The sequence below is a fragment of the Carcharodon carcharias genome, chromosome 7 (assembly GCF_017639515.1).
Source record: "Carcharodon carcharias isolate sCarCar2 chromosome 7, sCarCar2.pri, whole genome shotgun sequence".
Taxonomy (NCBI): domain Eukaryota; kingdom Metazoa; phylum Chordata; class Chondrichthyes; order Lamniformes; family Lamnidae; genus Carcharodon; species Carcharodon carcharias.
The window spans coordinates 182,545,621-182,564,876 of NC_054473.1; the positions used below are offsets into that span (position 1 = coordinate 182,545,621).

The window sequence follows — 19,256 nt, forward strand, 5'->3', positions numbered from 1 at the left end:
GTTGGGACCATTGTACAATTCAACAGAAGAATCTTGCCACAGTATTTTCAGTTTAATTGTGCCTTTTTTCTCTCCAAAAGACACTTGAATATCTTATAGCTTTAAAGCATAGCAACTTAATGAATTAATTCAATGAGTGATATGGTTGGCCACAGTACAGTCTAGTTTGAAATAATACCTTGCTCGGGACACAAGAGCTAAGCCCAGCAATAAAAGCAGAATACTGCAGCTGTTGGAAATAAAGACAGAAAGTGCTGGAAATGCTCAGCAGGTCTGGCAGTATCTGTGGAGAGAGAAACAAAGTGAATGTTTTGAGTTGAATATTCCTTATCTCTGAAGAAGAGTCATAGTCGACTCACAACGTTAACTCTGTTTCCCTCTCCACGGATGTTGCCAGACCTGCGGAGCATTTTTTCCAGCACATTCTGTTTTTATTTCAGCTAAACCGGGCAAATTGATCTAGACCGAGCTCAATTGGGAAGAAATTATCTTGAAATTACAGGTCCTCCTGGAACTACACCAAGAAAAATACTCGGCAAATATTGGAAAGGCTACATTTGTAACTAACACCATGCTAGATGCGCACGTAGGTGCAGTTCTAGTGTTTTGCAGTGATCGACAGGGCAGGCAGCAGGATAAGAGATGGTGCTGCTCAAACCATCATGGCTGTGTTGTTAGACGGCTTCTTCTTTAAGGCTGTGTCTGTTACCTACACCACGCCAGGTGGTGCATGACCTCTGTGCATGCTCAGGTAGCAATTGGTGGCCATGTTTGAAGACAGCTCCAATATCCTGGCAATGTCCACACACACACACTGTATTTTTGAAAAAAAAATTAAGTGGTGCAGGTTCGTGCCGGGGAATTGAAAATAAATGACTAGTTTTTTTTTGACAGGTATGATGGGATGAATGGCATCCCTCTATGCTGTAAATTCTAGAGGGGTCGCCTGGTGGAATGGATTGCAAAACGTGTCCAATTTTCATCCCATGATTTCACTTTATCTATACTTTACTAAGTTTATTGACAACTCGTCACACTACATCTCTACTCCGACTCTAACTCTACTATTCTTACTCCAAATCAAAATGGCGAACTGTCATACTCCCCATGGAGGTGGCCTTTGTACCTCTGTTAGTCGTCCTTCACCTAGCTGGCGATGTCTACATCCCGCAAAATGAATAAAAAAAAAAAAATACTTTCCTCAAGCGTTTGAAACCCAAACTTCAGGCCGGGTTTTCAACTGGTCAGGATCGGAGGTGGATTTCACGCCACCGACCTCCATGCTGGTTCGCCGCCACAATCCCGGCCCCGAGCCATTTTATCAATTAGGGCAGCTTGGGGGATGGATCGGCTGCCCACCCAATTAAGGCCAGTTGTTTTTTTTTTCTTTCAGTCAGCGAAACGGGCAGCCCACTCCAGCTTGGGCCATCTCCAGGCCAATGTGGTGGGTTGAGGGCAGAAGGTGAGGGGCGGCGGGGGGGGGGGGGGGGGGGGGGGGGGGGTGGTGAGGGCGTCAGGGGCAAGGAACGAAAGGTCGCTCGAGGGACCCGAGACCACCTTAGGCAACCCTGCGTCCATACCAGCCCGCCGGGCCACAGCTGTGATCCGCTGGCCATCCTCTGATGGGGTTTCCCCTCCAGGATCATTGCCAGGCAGGTGTGTCATTTTCCACGAGGAAAAGCAATTCACCTGACCTTCTCCCTCGCAGTCTCCACGCTCAGATTGTCATCTCCCACCTCGACTGGTAGGGCTGCCGATCACCGAGGGCTGGAGGGATTCTCATTGGCACTTGAGCTTTCAGAGCTCGTCCATCTGCCATTTCTGATTGGACGGCGAGCCTGCTCACTTTAGTTGGCTCTGTTGTATACGTTATGTCTCAGACCAATGCAAGAATGATACTACTTCTAAGTGTAGGACAGCTTTACTTACAAGAGCTTTAAGATATCTCTGTAATCACACAACGTCTGCCCTCATGCTTATTACAGCTCAACTTCTAATAGCTTCTGTGGTGTCTGTTTGCTTTGCACTGAATCCGCACCCAGGCTTAACCAATCAAGCACAGTGAGCATAGATTAGTTACCAGACTCACATAGTCAAAAACGGAGACATTGAACACAAAAAACAGAAAGTGCTGGAAAAACTCAGCAGGTCTAGCAGCATCTGTGGAGAGAGAAACAGCGTTAGTGTTTGGAGTCCGTAGGACTCTTCTTCCGAGCTGAAGAGAAGCAGAAATGTGATGAAATTTATACTGTTAAAGAGGGGTGGGGCTGGATAGAAAGCCAGAGATAGGTGGGGACAAAGGAGGGATTGACAAAGATGTAATGAACTAAAGGACAAAAGGGAGCGTTAATGGTTGTAGTTAGTTCTTTAAAAAAAGGTGCTGATAGTGACATAAAGGTAAGAAAACAGAACAAGGGTCGCATTGTGTGAAAGAACATCGTGGAACAAGTAACAGATGGCTCTGTAGGGGATGGGGTGGGGGGAGGGGGGGCAGTGGTGGGCAAAGGAGGACAGAAAACAGGATAGAACCACAGATAAATGAATAAAAATAAAAATGAAAATGTATAAAAAATGAATATGAATGTAGAAAAAAGTGGATTAAAAAAGGGGTGAGGATGGAGGAGAGAGTTCATGATCTGAAGTTGTTGAACTCAATGTTAAGTCCGGAAGGCTGTAAAGTGCCTAGTCGGAAGATGAGGTGCTGTTCCTCTAGTTTGCGTTGAGCTTCACTCGAACAATGCAGCAGGCCAAGGACGGACATGTGGGCATGAGAGCAGGGTGGGGTGTTGAAATGGCAAGCGATAGAAAGGTCTGGGTCATGCTTGCGGACAGACCAAAGGTGTTCTGCAAAGCGGTCAACCAGTCTGCGTTTGGTCTCCCCCATGTAGAGGAGACCACGACAGATGCAGTAGACCAAATTGAAGGAGGTGCACCAGCTTCACCTGAAAAGAGTGTTTGGGCCCTTGGACGGTGAGGAGGGAGGAGGTAAAGGGGCAGGTGTTGCAGCTCCTGTGATTGCATGGGAAGCTGCCATGGGAAGGGGGTGAGGTGTTGGGGTGATGGGGGAGTGGACCATAGAAAAGTTACAGCACAGGAGGCCATTTGGCCCATCTTGTCCATACCAGCCCGAGGACACCTAGGTGCCCTTTCTAGTCCCACTTCCTGCACCCAGCCCATAGCCCTGCAGCTTAGAGCACTTAAGGTGTAGTTCCAGGTACTTTTTAAAAGAGTTTAGAGTTACTGCCTCTACTACCAACTTGGGCAGTGAATGCCAGACACCCACTACCCTCTGCATAAAAAAGTTCTTCCTCATGTCCCCCCCTACACCTTCTGCCACTTATCTTGAATCTATGTCCCTTGGTTCTAGAATTCTCCACCAAGGGAAACAATTTTATCCTGTCAACTCTCTCTATTCCCGTCATAATTTTGTACACATCAATCATGTCACCTCTCAGCCTTCTTTGTTCCAAGGAAAATAACCCCAACATATCTATCCAGTTCCACCTGCCCTGCACCCCCCCCACCCCCTTAACAGTATAAATTTAATCACATTTCCACTTCTCTTCAGCGCTGAATAAGGTTCACATGACTCAAAACCTTAACTCTGTTTCCCTCTCCACAGATGCTGTCAGACCTGCTGAGTTTTCCAGCATTTTCCATTTTTGTTTCAGATTTCCAGTGTCTGCAGTATTTTGCTTTTATCTTAGAGAAATTGAACTATTGAACTCTACAGACTGGAACGTTAAAAATTGCAGTAGGCATGTCTAAAGCACATTGTGTGGGATCGTGATCTAGAACTAGCCCGCGTCTCCAATTCCCGAACACTGATTGAATACTCAGCCCACTGAGTCAGTGAATCACTCATTGTTAACTGGCATTGCCTGTTATTTGTTCCCTAAGTTAGAACCATGGTCCTTATTATTACTGTCTCTCAATTTTTTCTTTGAAATGTCGTTTCTAATGCACTCTTACCACCCAAGCTTTCATGCATAAACAAAAAAAGGGAAGGGGGAACAATGTGGTATGGTTAATTTGCAAGTCATCTGTTCACCTCCAGACTTTGGTATAATATCAAAACCATATCAGAACTAATGTGCGCTGACAGAGTGAACTTCCCCGTGATGAATCTAAATTTCCTAAATGGAATAAACTTGAACTGTCTTTGTACAATTCCTACTGTATTAGAACTCTGGCACTGGTGGTGGACAATTAAACAATTCACTGGAGGAGGAGGCTCCACAAATATCCCCACTGTCAATGAGGGAAGCAATTGCAACAATGTTCAGCCAGAAGTGCCGAGTGGATGATCCATCTTGGCCTCCTCCGGAGCTCCCCAGCACTACAGATGCCAGTCTTCATCTAGTTCAATTCACTCATCATGATACCAAGAAATGGCTGAAGGCATTGGATACTGCAAAGGCAATGGGCCCTGACAATATTCCAGTGATAGTTCTGAAGACTTGTGCTCCAGAACTTGTTGCACCTTGAGCCAAGCTGTTCCAGTGCAGCTACAATACTGGCATCTACCCGGCTATATGGAAAATTGCCCAGGTGTGCCCTGTACACAAAAAGCATGACAAATCCAACCTGGACAATTATCGCACCATCAGTCTACTCTCGATCATCAGTAAAGTAATAGGAGGGGTCATCAACAGTGCTATCAAGCAGCACTTGCTTAGCAATAACCTGCTCACTGATGCTCAGTTTGGGTTCTGCCAGGGCCACTCAGCTCCTGAACTCATTACAGTTCAAACATGGACAAGTGGACTGAACTCCAAAGGTGAGGTGAGAGTGACACTTAGGCAGCATTTAAACAAATGTGGCATCAAAGAGCCCTTGCAAAACTGGAGTCAATGGGAATCGGGGAAAACTCTCCGCTGGTTGGAGTCATACCTAGCAATCATCTCAGTCCCAGGACATCACTGCAGGAGTTCCTCAGGGTAGTGTCCTCGGCCCAACCATCCTCAGATGCTTCATCAATGATCTTCCTTCCTTAATAAGATCAGAAGTGGGGATGTTCGCTGATGATTGCACAATGTTCGGCACCTTTTGTGACTCCCGGGACACTGAAGCAGTCCATGTCCAAATGCAGCAAGACCTGGATAATATCCAGGTTTTGGCTGACAAGTACCAAGTAACATTTGCGCCACACAAGTGCCAGGCAATGACCATCTCCAGCAAGAGAGAATCTAACCATCTCCATACGTGACATTCAATGGCATTAACATCACTGAATCCCCCGCTGTCAACATCCTGGGGGTTACCATTGACCAGAAACTGAACTGGACTAGCCATATAAATACTGTAGCTACTGTAGGGGAGGTGGTGGCATGGTGGTATTGTCACTAGACTAGTGCTCGGAATACCCAGGGACCTGGGTTCAAATTCCATCACAGCAGATGGTGAAGTTTGGATTCAATAAAAATCTGGAATTAAAAGTCTAATGGTGACCATGCAGCCATTGTTGATTGTCATAAAAACCCATCTGGGTCTTAATTATCCTCCCTAATTCAGGCCACAAGACAATTGTAGTATTTTTTTATCCATTCATGGGATGTGGGCATTGCTGGCTAGGCTAGCATTTATTGTCCATCTCTGAATGCCCTTGAGAAAGTGGTGGTGAACTTTCATTTCCTTCCTTTAGGGAAGGAAATCTGCTGTCCTTACCTGGCGTGACCTACATGACTCTAGACTCACAGCAATGTGGTTGACTCTTGAATGCCCTCTGAAATTTCAAGAGCAATTAGGGATGGGCAACAAATGCTGGCCCGGCCAAAGACTCCCACATCCAATGAACAGATAATTTAAAAGAAAACAGGTCAGAGGCTAGGAATCCTGTGGTGAGTAACTCACCTACTAACTCCCCAAAGGTACAAGTCGGGAGTGTAATGGGAATACTCTCCACTTGCCTGGATATGTGCAGCTCCCACAACAATCAAGAAACTTTACATCATCCAGGACAAAGAGCTCGCTTGATTAGCACCCCATTCACAAACATTCACTCCCTCCACCATCGATGCACAGTAGCAGCAGTGTGTACCATCTACAGGAACTCATCTGCAGGAACTCACCAAGGCTCCTTAGGCAGCACCTTCCAAACCCACAACCACCACCATCTAGAAGGCAAGGGCTGCAGACACATGGAAATACCACCAATTGGAAGTTCCCCTCCAAGCCACTCACCATCCTGACTTGGAAATATATCGCTGTTCCTTCACTGTCGTTGGGTCAAAATCATGGAACTCCCTCCCTAATAACACTACACCACATGGGCTGCAATGGTTCAAGAAGGCAGCTCACCACCATCTTCTGAAGGGCAATTAGGGATGGGCAATAAATGCTGGTATAGCCAGTGACGCCCATACCCCATGAATGGATAAAAGACACTAACATTGTCTTGTGACCTGAATTAGGGAGGATAATAAAATCAGCAAAGGCTCTAGTTCCCAAACACTGTCCACTTTCTTTAAAGTGTCAGATGTGCTGTTGTTGGCCGGGATTTCCAGAACCATTAAATCGATTTCCATCAAGGCTCACACATAAAGAAAGGCCACTGGAACTAGAGTGGTATATCTTTTTTTTTTATTCTTTCATTGAATGTGGGAATCACTGACAAGGCCATCATTTGTTGCCCATCCTTAATTGTCCTTAATCTGAGTGGCCTGTAGAGGCCAGTTAAATGTCAACCACACTGCTATGGGTCTGAAGTCACATGTAGGCCAGACCAGCTAAGGACGGCAGATTTCTTTCCCTAAAGGGACATTAGTGAACCAGATGGGTTTTTAATGACAATGAATGATAATTCCCTGGTCACCATTATAGATTTATTAATTGCATTCAAATTCCGCTAGCTGTTGGGATTTAAATCCAGGGCCAGGATTTTGTGGCCCCTCCCGGCTTGGCAGGATATGATGGTCCCGCCGAACTGAATGGGGATTTAAATTGCTCGCTGCATCCACCGGGGGGGGGAGACACACCACAATGGGGCTGTAAGATCCTGACCCATTTCCCCAGAGCATTAGCCTAGGCCTTTGTATTACTAGTCCAGTGACTAGCAGGGCACCATCAGCCCTGCATTTTGTAACAGCAGCATGGCACCTTCTCTTGACGGGCCAGGCATGTACACGTAATGCTTTGAGTACAATTCAGACATGTACTTTCCAGCTGCGGTCATTCACTGGTGCTTAGAAATGGGAATTTCTTTCCAACCTAAGGCAATGGGATATTGAACAGACAATCTGTTAGTTGAAGGATAAAAGTCAGCCTGGGTGCTGGGGAGAAATCCACTACACTCCTTTGAAGTACTGCCTGGGGATCTTTTAGCATCTTATTCAAAAGACAGCACCTCTGACAAAGCAGCACTCCTCTTGGTGCTGGGCAATGGAGTGTCACTACTGATTCTCTGTTTGTGATCAGCTAAATCAGCAGATCAAACAGGAACCTTTCTTGTGAACGTTTGAGCAGAAGCACATTTACCCTATTGAGATGTCACTGAAGCTGCACAGCCAGCATTTATTAAATGTATGCAAGGTATTTATACAAGTTATGCAATAAAGTACATCCTCCAATATCTCTGCACTCCTCCAATTCTGGCCCTCGACCATTCCCAATTTTAATCGCTCCACCATTGGTGCCTTTAGTTGCCTGGGCCCTGAGCTCTGGAATTCCCTCCCTAAACCTTTCTGCCTCTCTACTCTTCTTTCCTCCTTTAAGAAGCTCCTTAACATCTAACTCTTTGATCAAGCTTTTGGTTATCTACCCTAATATTTCCTTACATAGCTTGGTGTCAAATTTTGTTCGATGGTCTCTCTTGTGAGGCACCTTGGGATGGATGCTTTGCTACGTTACAATACGCTCTAAAAACGTAAGTTGTTGTATTTGTTCTTTGATAGTACATAGTTCTTGCTGAAATCTGTGCTCCCACATGCAGCCATTCTCACTGAGCGGCACATTTATGTAAAGATGGGAAAATAAGACCAAAAGAAATCTGCTCAGCCATGGTTGGTTGATCTCTAAAGTGCTGCCTGGGTGACAATTACCCTCGGTATGGATAATCCTTCAGCTAATTACTGTGAGCTGTAATTAGGATTGAAAGGCACTGCAGCACAACCTGAACAGGCCTGATTGCTTACTGACTTGCTGGCATGGTCACCATTGTTTGGTGGGACGATCTGACATAGAGACATTGCTCTTGGTGTTTTACTGTCAAACATTACCTGCATTGTTCTTGATTGTAAAGTTAGGGTTCCTGGAAACCTCTGGTGTCAAACTATAGAAGAAATACTGTCCAGCCTTTGGGTCATCTTTGTCTGTGGCACTGACCGTCTGAATGACCTGTTAATGATTAAATGAGCAGTAAAGCATTGACAGTGACATCTAAACATAACTTGAGGGTCAAGGTTCACCTGCTGGTATTTCTCCAACAAAGATGCAAAATATTTTTTAGCATGAGTAGATAAATTCATAAGAGCTACTGAACTGAGGAATCCTCCCCCAGGTAAGACTTCATGATCTTGTTCATATGCGGCAATCAACGCAATCTTTATACCCAAAATGTTTTGACTACTATGCCACCCAATCTTTTTCTCCTGGAGGCACTGGTTCTAGGCTATTGCTCCATTGGGGTGAACAGGCCGCTAGTACTTTGCTGTTTGTCTGCCAATCAAATGCCTGGCTTGATAGGGAGTGTCAGCAAGTTACCCTTGTGCTGTGATCATCAAAATTGAGCCCTGTCGAACCCACATCTCAACCGCCAACATGGCCCAATTGCCACCGTTGGAGGGGTTACCACCTCCAAATGCTTGGGCCTCTCTGCCTGGCCCTGGCAGAAAAATTAAATATCTTTCCCCCCTATGAGGGGGAGGTGGGGAGGTGGTGAGGAGGGGGGGGGTCTCAAAATGGAGGTGCCCTCTCTTTCTCCTTGCTGCCTCAGTAGTAGCCACTGAAGGTGGTGCTGCTGAAGCTGCAGAGTTGCTAGCAACCCTGATGCCCATGCAGAAGGCCTCAGGACCTGCTCTTAATCCCAACATTGGGACTTACTACTCTGGTAAAATTCCGGCTGATATCTAACTTGCTTCCCATACCAGGATAGTTGGCTAACATGCTCAATTCCTTCAGCAAGAAATCCCCACCACTAGTTCCTCTGGGGAAGTAGAGGTAGGTAATAAATGTCATGTTAGCCATATCCTGAGAGTGAATAAAGGAAGAAAATAACTTTGGAACTTTGTTGTCTGTGTAGCAGGTACACTGGTGCATCTGTCATTTGAGCTTGCAGGTAAGCTTGTGTTTTAACGGCTACTGTCTTCTATAGGGATCTGAGAAATGTTACAGCACGTCTTCCTTGCACAGGAGAGAGTGACTGCCCTTGACAGCAAGGCATCATTTAACTGAGTGTTGTATCAAGGAGCCCTAGCAAAACTGGAGTCAATGGGAATCAGGGGGAAAACTTTTCATTGGCTGGAGTCATACCCAGCACAAAGGAAGATGGTTGTGGTTGTTGGAGGTCAGTCATCTCTGTCCCAGGACATCACTGCAGGAGTTCCTCAGGGTAGTGTTCTCGGCCCAACCATCTTCAGCTGCTTCACCAATGACCTTCCTTCCATCATAAGGTCAGGAGTGGGGACGTTTGCTGATGATTGCACAATGTTCAGCACCATTTGCGACTCCTCAGATACTGAAGCAGTCCATGTCCAAATGCAGCAAGACCTGGACAATATCCAGGCTTGGGCTGACAAATGGCAAGCAATATTTGCACTACACAAGTGCCAGGCTATGACCATCTCCAACAAGAGAGAATCCATTCACCGTTCCTTGATGTTCAATGGCATTACCATCAATGAATCCCCCACTATCAACATCCTGGGGGTTACCATTGATCGGAAACTGAACTGGACTAGCCATATATATACTGTGGCTACAACAGCAGGTCAGAGGCTGGGAATCCTGCGACATGTAGCTCACCTCCTGACTATCCAAATCCTGTCCGCCATCTACAAGGTACAGGCCAGGAGTGTGACGGAATGCTCCCCACTTGCCTGGATGAGTGCAGCTCCAACAACACTCAAGAAGCTTGACACTATCCAATACAAAACAGCTCACTTGATTGGCACCCCATAAACACTCAGTTCTTCCATCACAGACAAACAGTAGCAGCAGTGTGTTCCATCTACAAGATGCACTGCAGAAACCCACCAAGGTTCCTTAGACAGCACCTTCCAAACCCACGACCACTATCACCTAGAAGGAGAAGGGCAGCAGACACATGGGAACACCACCACCTGGAAATTCCCCTCCAAGTCACTCACTATCCTGACTTGGAAATATACCGCCGTTCCTTTGCTGTCGCTGGGTCAAAATCCTGGAACTCCCTCCCTAACAGCACTATGGGTGTCCCTACATCACATGGAGCGCAGCAGTTCAAGAAGCCAGCTCACCACCACCTTCTCACGGGTAATTAGGAATGGGCAATAAATGCTGGCCCAGCCAGCGATGCCCACATCCGTAAATGAATAGGAAAAAAAAAGTGCCAGTTCGATCTGTTTCAGACTGGCGCAAGAATTCAAGACCCAGTGAAGGAATTTTAAGGTGTCTGCACTGTTCTAAGGTGGATAAACAGAGCAGCCAATTTACACACAACAAGCTCCCACAAGCAGCAGTGAAATCAATGACCAGATAATCTGTTTTTCATTCTTGCGATTTTGGTTGAGGGTAAACATTGACCAGGGCACAGGACAGAACTCCCGAGTCCTTCAAATCACATTGGATCTTTTGGCATCTACCCGAGAAGGCAGGTGGGGCTCCAGTTTAATGTCTCATCGGAAAGACAGCAGATGCGGCAGCTGTTCAATGTCCAATACTTGCATTTATCAGGCCGCTTGAGCCCTCAGGGATGAAAGACGAAACTCTCCATGTGTAGAGCAGTCACGGATAATGGTGAAACAGCAGGACTGCCTCCGGGGGTGTAATTATAACCTAACTCACGGTGTGAGAAAACCACTCGATTGGATGGGACAGGGCTTTTATGCCCCTCCCAACATCATTCCCCCCGCCCCTTTGCTTGATTGGGTGGCATAATTGGGCAGGATTGCAAAACTGGGTTTTGTACGCAGTCCTGTCAGTTCCCTGACTGATGGTCAAGACTAAAACTGATCCCTTTGTTTTTCCTCTAAGAATAACTGCCTTGGGAGCTGGTCATGGGGATCATGCCTGTTAAATGTCTGCACTGATGTACCCACCTGCCCAGATTTTCCATTTTCACACAGGTATGCTTCAGGTTGTGAGGCAAGTTCTGGGGCATTGTCATTAACATCAAGCACCTTAATGGCCACAAGCACACGGGATACTTGGCTATGATTCCCTGCAGGCAGAAAGAAGATAAAGTGCTATCAGTTAACGCTTCAAAAGAACAGCAACGATAACTTGCATCTATCTAGCGCCTTTAACCTGGCAAAACGCTATAAGGTGCTTCACTGGATTGTGATCAAACAGACTCCAAGCTATTTAAGGAGAAGGAGAAAAGTGAAATAGAGAATCCTGGATATTTAGGGAGGGAATTCCAGAGCATATGGCCTAGGTAGTTTAAGGCATGGCTGCCAATAGTGTAGCATGGAGAATTAGGGATTCTCAACAGGCCACATTTGGAGGAGAGCATATATCTCAGAGGGTTATAGGGCAGAGTTAGTGAAGAATGGGCAGTGGAGGGCTTTGAAAAAAAGGATGAAGTTTTTAAAATTGAGACATTGCTTAACCAGGAGCTAATGTAGGTTAATGAGCACTGACTGCAGCGGTTCAAAAGGATGGCTCACCGCCACCTTCTCAAGGGCAATTAGGGATGGGTAATAAATTCTGGCCGCCAGTGACGCCCACGTCCCATGAATGAACAAAAAAATATGATGGATGAACAAGACTTGGTGTGAGTAAGGACATGGGCAGCTGACTTTTCAATGACCTCAAGCTTATGGAGGTTAGAATGTAGAAGACCAGTTGGGCATCTGATAGAGTAGCCAAGTTTCAAGGTAAAAAAGGCATGGATATGGATTCAGTAAACGATGATAGAGGGGTGGAGTCAAAACGATGTTACAGATATTGTGGTGGGCAAGCTTAGTGATAGCACAGGTCTGTGGTCAGAAACTCAGTTCTGACATATATGACACCAGGGTTGTGAACAGTCTAGTTCAGCATCAAAAAGTTGACAGGGAGAGGGATGAAGTTGGTGGTTAAGGAATGGAATTGGTGGAAGATATTTTCCCAATGTTTGATTGGACAAAGTTTCTACTCGTCCAGTACTGGATGTTAGTCAAACAATCTGACAATGTTTGGACAGCGGAGGAGCTGGAAGTGATGCTGGTGAAGTAGAACTGGGTGTCATCACCATTTGTGGAAATTATCGATGTGTTTTTGAACAAAGTAAAGAAGGAGCAGCAGGTAGATGAGAAACACGAGAAGGCCAAGGATAGATTCTTGGTGGGCGGGGGTGGGGGGGTGGGTTTGGTGATGGGAGACCAGAATAATTGCGTGGCAGCTGGAAAAGAAGCTGGCTACAATTAGATGATTTGTTGACTACAATTGGATAGGTAAGGATGGAGCCATGTGTATGCAGTCCCACTCTGCTAGATGGCGATGGAGAGGTTTTGGAGGAGGATCGTGTGGTCAACCATGTCAACAGTTGCAGATAGGTCAAGAAGGCTAAAAGAATACTTAGTTGTCAAAAAATGTTCTTTGTTTTGCTCTGCACCCTTTCTGCTGTTGTATGCTGCTCTGTAATGTTGTATCACAAATCTTTGCAGTTCAGTTTATTATTTTGCAGGAAGGTGAAAGTGAGGGAAGAATTGAGTTCAGAGTAATGAACATTCCTGCATCCCTCCATTTCTTTTACATCTGCAGGTCTTTAAAATCCAAACATTGCATCACTTAACTGTGACTTTTTCATTTAATTTGTCTCCTCTCCTACTTTTTTCAACCTTGATGTTGCCCGGAACCCTAAACCTCAGTGCTTCACATTATATAGGAGCAGGAGTTGGTCATTCAGCCCCTTGGGCTTTTTACATATTCAACTAGGTCATGATCGATCATTATCTCTTCTCCATTTATCTGTCTTTGTTATGTAATCCTTTGATATGTTTGCTTAAGAAAAAATGTCAATATCAATCCCGGAACCTTCATCTGACTCCTGGCATCCAGAGCCTTTTGGGAAATTGAGTTCCAGATTTCCACCGCTCTCTGTGTGAAACAGTTCCTCCTAATGTCACTCCTGAATGGCCTAGATATAAATTGAAGGTTATGCCCCCGCATTATAGGTTTTGCTACCAGAGAAAACAGCTTATCTGTGTATACTCTGTCGGTTTGAATCCGGAACTCTTTCCCCCAGCAGGAGTGAGGATACTTGGAGAATTGAAACTTTTGAGACTGAGATTGAGAGACATGTTTTGGGCAAACAGATCAATGGAATATGGAGCAAGTGAAAGTAACTGGAGCAAAGAAACACAGCTATGATCTAATTAAATAAACACCGCAATTAGATCTGATGAAGAGTCATACGGACTCGAAACGTTAACTCTGTCTTCTTCTCCACAGATGCTGTCAGACCTGCTGAGTTTTTCCAACAATTTTTGTTTTTGTTTCAGATTTCCAGCATCTGCAGTATTTTGCTTTTATTTAACTATTTAATCCCTGGTACCATTTTGGTTAATCTGTTGATGTATTGTCTTCGAGGCCAATATATGGCTTTGGATACTAAGACTGGCCAAGTATAACAAAAATGATAACTTCAGCAGGTTGTGCTCAAGGTATTTTTCTTTCTCTAGCAAATTAAATTTCCCTTCACAAATATTTTCCCAACTCATTAAAATGCAAAATTGTCACTTCATAAATATGGGATGTGTTTTAAATCAATACTGGACGTATTAAATAGCAAATAATAGCTACATTTAGTTTGGCGCAGAAAGCATCAAGAGAAATTGATGTAAATTCCTCCAAATGAACTGGCAAATATTTCACTTCAATCTGAAATGTAAACATTAATTTGAGATAGCTTCTAATTGTTCATTTAAACAGGTTGAAAAAAATGAATTATTTCTCACTAGTTTGAATGCTTAAGTAGTGAGCATGCTCTTGTACTATTTGAAGCAAAGAGACATTTGTAGGTTTTATCCCTGGTCTCTGCTAAGCAGTTTGGGCTCAAGTGGCCCAGAAATTGATAGCATTATAATGCACAGCACCGTGCCTTTGCCAAGTAGTGGATAGTCACCCAGGATTTTCATTGCTGACCAGTGGGAAAGTGCATTGTATGGACATTTCAATCAGATTGGGATTCCAAGTGCAAATTAGCCAGCTGAGCTCAGCAAGAGAGAGAGAAAAGGACAAAGACTGAACTTGAAGGGCAGGGGATGAGCATGCAGAGCGAGATAGTGAATGTGTTTAGAGAGCAACAAAAGGGATGAACAGGAGATTTACCTCCAGAGGTAACAGGACATGGAATGATTTAACAGAAAATGGACTTTAAGGAAGGAAACCTGCCATCCTTACCCAGTCTGGACTTATATGTGACTCATACGAATATATGAACAAGGAACCCCTCGAGCCTGCTCTGTCATTTAATAAGATCATGGCTGATCGGATAGAACCTGAAAGCTGCATTCCACCTACTGCCGATAACCTATCACACCCCCCATGCTTACCAGGAATCTATCCACCTCTGCCTTAAAAATATTCAAAGACTCTGCTTCCACCACCTTTTCAGGAAGAGAGTTCCAAAGACTCACGACCCTCTGAGTGAATAAATTTCACCTCATCTCTGCTTTAAATGGGGGACCCCTTATTTTTAAACAGTAACCCCTAGTTCTAGATTCTCCCACAACAGAAAACATCGTCTTCACATCCACCCTGTCAAGACCCCTCAAGATCTTACATGTTTCAATCAAGTCGCCTTTTACTCTTCCAAATTCCAGCAGATACAAGCTTGGTCTGTCCAACCTTTCCTCATATGACAACCCACCCATTCCAGGTATTAGCCTGACAAACCTTCTCTGTACTGCTTCCAATGCATTTATATGTTTCCTTAAATAAGGTGTCTAATACTGTACACAGTACTCCAGATATCGTCTCACTACTGCCCTGTACAACTGAACCATAACCTCCCTACTTTTGTATTCAATTCCCCTCGCAATAAATGATATTCTATTAGCTTTCCTAATTACTTGCTGTACTTGTATAATTGCCTTTTGTGATTCATGCACTAGGACACCCAGATCCCTCTGCACCTCAGAGCCTCTTAATCTCTCAGCATTTAGATAATATGCTTCTCTTTTATTCTTCCTGCCAAAATGAACAATTTCACATTTTCCTACATTATACTCCATCTGCCAGATCTTTGCCCACTCATTTAACCTACCTATACCTGTTTGTAGCCTCCTGTACAGACTCCAGTCCCAATCCAATGTGGTTGACTCTTAACTCCCTCTGAAGTAGTCTAGTAGGATATTCAGCTATTAATCCCATGTGGATTGCAACAGTTCAAGCAGAAGGTTCTCCACCACCTTTTCAGCGCAACTAGCAGATAGGCAATAAGTGCCAACCTTACCACCTCCCAAGAATTAATACATAAAAAATAACGAGCAACAGTGAAGTTAATAGAAAACTTGAAGATGGGAAATGAGCTCACATAGAATTTAAAAAAATTAATCTGCAGGAAGTGTGTATCACTGGCAACGTTCCCTCCAACTTATTTTGGAGTGATTTATACTGAAAGCAGTTTGGTACAACTGCTGGCTTGCTAGGCCACTTCAGAGTGCAATTAAGAGTCACCCACACTGGTGTGGGATTAGCGTCACATGGAGAATCATAGAATGGTTACAGCACAAAAGGAGGCTGTTCAGCTCATTGTGTCCGATTCAGATCTCTGCACGTGCAATAGTCCCATTCCATTGCCTTTTCCCCATAACCCTGTTTTTCTTTTTCTTCAGATAATTATCCAATTCTCCTTTGAACGCCACAACTGAATCTGCCTCCACCACACCCTTAGTCAGTGGACATTAGTGAATCAGGTTGGTTTTTATTATAACCCAACAGCATCATGGTTACTTTTACAGATACCAGCTTCTTATTTCCAGTTTCTTTTTTTAAAAAAAACACAATTAAAATTCTCAAGCTGCTTTCGTAGGAATTGAATTCACTCTTTCTTGATTTCAGGCCTCTGAATTTCTTGTCCTGTCCTATAACCTATACACTGCCAAGCACCAAGCATTACCATGGATGACCTTAGAGAATTGAAAGGGGGGAATGACTATAAATTGAACGCCAGCAACTGAACTTACAGAGATGCAGGGAATAGGCTGAAGTTGCAAGATTTGGAAGCAGAGGGAATAAGCTGGGAGAGAGCTCTCACTGTTTACAGGAAGAGAAAGGGCTTAATAGATCCAAAATGTTCATGACATGAGTATATTAATTATTTATTAGTCTATCTCCCTGAGTGTTGCACATGGGGATTGCAAGAGAGTCGTCAGGTTGTGTTTTCACATCTTCAAACTTTTTTGTCGGTTGGTAGTGTGAGGTGGAAGGATTCACAACCTGAGTAACAATGCAGTCGGTGTGAAAGACCCTTCCACGTGCATTTTTATAGCAATTAGTTGGGGTTTACAGCAGGAAGATTATATGAGCCTGTAGAACACAAACCACAAAGGGAGATGCCACCCATTGGACATGAGCATCACTATTGGATGTCAGCACAGAGATCACAGGCAGAGCTTCCGTCTCTGCTTGCCAGATCTTTCATGGTTTGAGCCATGAACTTTCTGATTTCTGAGGCGAGAATGTACTGTCACCGGACCAAAAGTCATCTCCTAGTCCATGGGTCAAGAGGTCAGGGGTTAATTTCGCTAGAATAGGTAAGTATATTTCAATGGCCATTTCAAATTCATGTTCTGTCCTGAATTATGATACTCCCATTATGACTTTGGGTCCCCATATTTATTGTGGAAAATTCCAATGTAAACTGGTCATACTGTAATTACTCAATTCTACCAGTGACGGTGATAAATATACATGGGAATTTCCACCATAAATCTGTAAGGTTGATAGGAAGTTTATGCCAACAGAAGTTTCTTTTTTAATATACATTTTATATAGATGTAATTAAGTTGCTTCATGGCCTATCTGGTGCCCTGCATCAATTAATTCCATTCCCATCCATTTTGGATGACATTAAAGGTAATGACCCAGAAGCTTAATGTTCTGCCAACACAACTGAGCACCCTGATACATACTGGTTTCTGTGGCTATAATAGTGATGTTATGCCAAATATCGGTCTCTCTGTCCAGAGGTTTAGCCAGGGTTATTTTTCCATCATCAGCATTAACGTTGAATAATCTTTCAAGGTCAGTGTGCCGATCAATTGAATACCTACAAAAGAGAAAGGTCCAGTGATCATCCCATGTTAAAGACACAAACTCACAACAAAAGAGGGTTGAGAATGGGTGTTAACTTTGACGTTTGGGAATATTATTCAACAGGCAACATTTCATTCACCACCCATTATAACAGTTGTCCAATCTTCCTTTCCATTAAGGTCATTAGAAAAGGAAATCAGATGAAGTGTGAACCTATTGTTCATTTTATACACAGAAGAGTTGCATTTATGTCCTCACAAAGTCCCAGACAGCTTTACAACCAATTAAATTCTTTTAAAATTGTATTCACCGTTGTAATGCAGAAAACAGAGCAGCAAATTCATGCAGAATACCACACACAACATTGAGATACTGATCAGGTAATCTGATTTTAGGGATGTCGGTTGAGAGGTCAATATTGACCAGGACACTAGGGAGAGTGCCCCTGACATTCGTTGAAATAGTCCCACATGATCTTTTACACCATGGCCAGGATTTTACTCCCTCTCCCACCCCACGGGATATTATGGTCCCACCGAACTGAATGGAATTTAAATGGCTTGCCACATTACCATAGCAGGGCTGTAAAATACTGACCCGTATTTACAGGGCAAACGAGGCTGTGGCTTAAAATTTCATCTCAGAGACAGTGTCCCTGAAAATGCAGTACTGCACTGGGGAACATCAACCTAGATTAGGTAATCAAATCTCTAAAGTGCGGCAAGAACCTACAACCTTCTGACACAGAGGCAACGGTGCTCCCCACTAAGCCACGTCTGACACAATACTCAAAGGTTAAAAATCCCCCCCGAATAAGTTTCGGACTAATCCTTTAAGACCTGATGGCACATTTGAATTCAATGCTAGAGGTTTATGGAGTTCCACAAGTGCATGGATAACAGATTGACAGTGGGCTAAGGAGAGACGCATGCACCACCAAATGGCTAAATAAATGTTCATTGTTACTCAAGTGCCTCTTACTACAGAGTGACAGCCTGTTCGATACCTGCAGTTAGCATCTTTCAAATCTCCTTCAAAGCTCAGCATGCTGTAAGAATAATTTTGTTTTATATTAGGTTGTGTTAGTTTTGTGCGAGGTGCAGGTATTATCACGGAGAATAAAAAAAGGCAAACTCTTTGAAATAAATACAGTGAGTCATTTGTGGAAACAAGAAAGATTGTCAGCCTAGTTATGCTACTCAGAAGTGCTTCAGTTGTCCATTTACAGAGGAGATACTCCTCTCTAAATAAGTGGCAATTCTTTCACATCAACATGTATTCTGCTATACAACCCACTGACTTGGTTGAAGACAACAATGGAAGGCATATATATTTTCCTAATTCCCCACACTGTTTTACTTTCACAAGGGCTTTTCAGTGGTTTCTTTTTGCATTCTTAATTCCGTTGTAGGGTTTCCAGCTCTGAGCGGACATATTAACTGGTGGTTGCATTGAATAACTTTCTGCCTCCAACTGCCTTAGCTCAAGCATTCTTATCATTGGCCACCCAACATGTCAGCCCTAACAGAGCCCTGCCTTCCTTAGTTAATCGAAAAGTGAACAATTTCTTCATAAATTGATTGGATGATTCTTGACAGTCAGTCTAACAGACTTTTTTCTCATGTTTGATATCTTTGATATAAACTAAAAAGTTCAAAGGAAATTAACTAAAAAAAAACACACTTTTTACACTCAGTACCACCATTACTGGCAGAACTGCAAGAACAACTTGCATTCATATGTCTTTAAATGTGCCAAGATGTGAAAGAGATACAAACACAATAGTTGGCTTTGGTACCTTGAGTTAGGAAGCTAAACCAGCCAGGGCTCCATTTCCGGTTTAGCACTCAGGAATCTCTGCTGTGAGTTTGTAT

The 19,256-nt window shown here is 43.9% G+C and overlaps 1 protein-coding gene across 2 annotated transcripts in view; it reads right to left on the reverse strand.

Annotated features, from left to right (window-relative positions):
- cdh8 (cadherin 8) overlaps window positions 1–19,256 on the reverse strand; it is a 270,165-nt gene that overhangs the window by 23,530 nt on the left and 227,379 nt on the right. For both annotated transcript variants that reach the window (XM_041192408.1, XM_041192407.1), the window contains exons 8-10: window positions 17,259–17,395; window positions 11,235–11,356; window positions 8,217–8,334 (exon numbers count right to left, since the gene is read on the reverse strand). In XM_041192408.1, coding sequence (XP_041048342.1) covers window positions 8,217–8,334; window positions 11,235–11,356; window positions 17,259–17,395 — 377 coding nt within the window. The remainder of the gene's footprint in view (window positions 1–8,216; window positions 8,335–11,234; window positions 11,357–17,258; window positions 17,396–19,256) is intronic.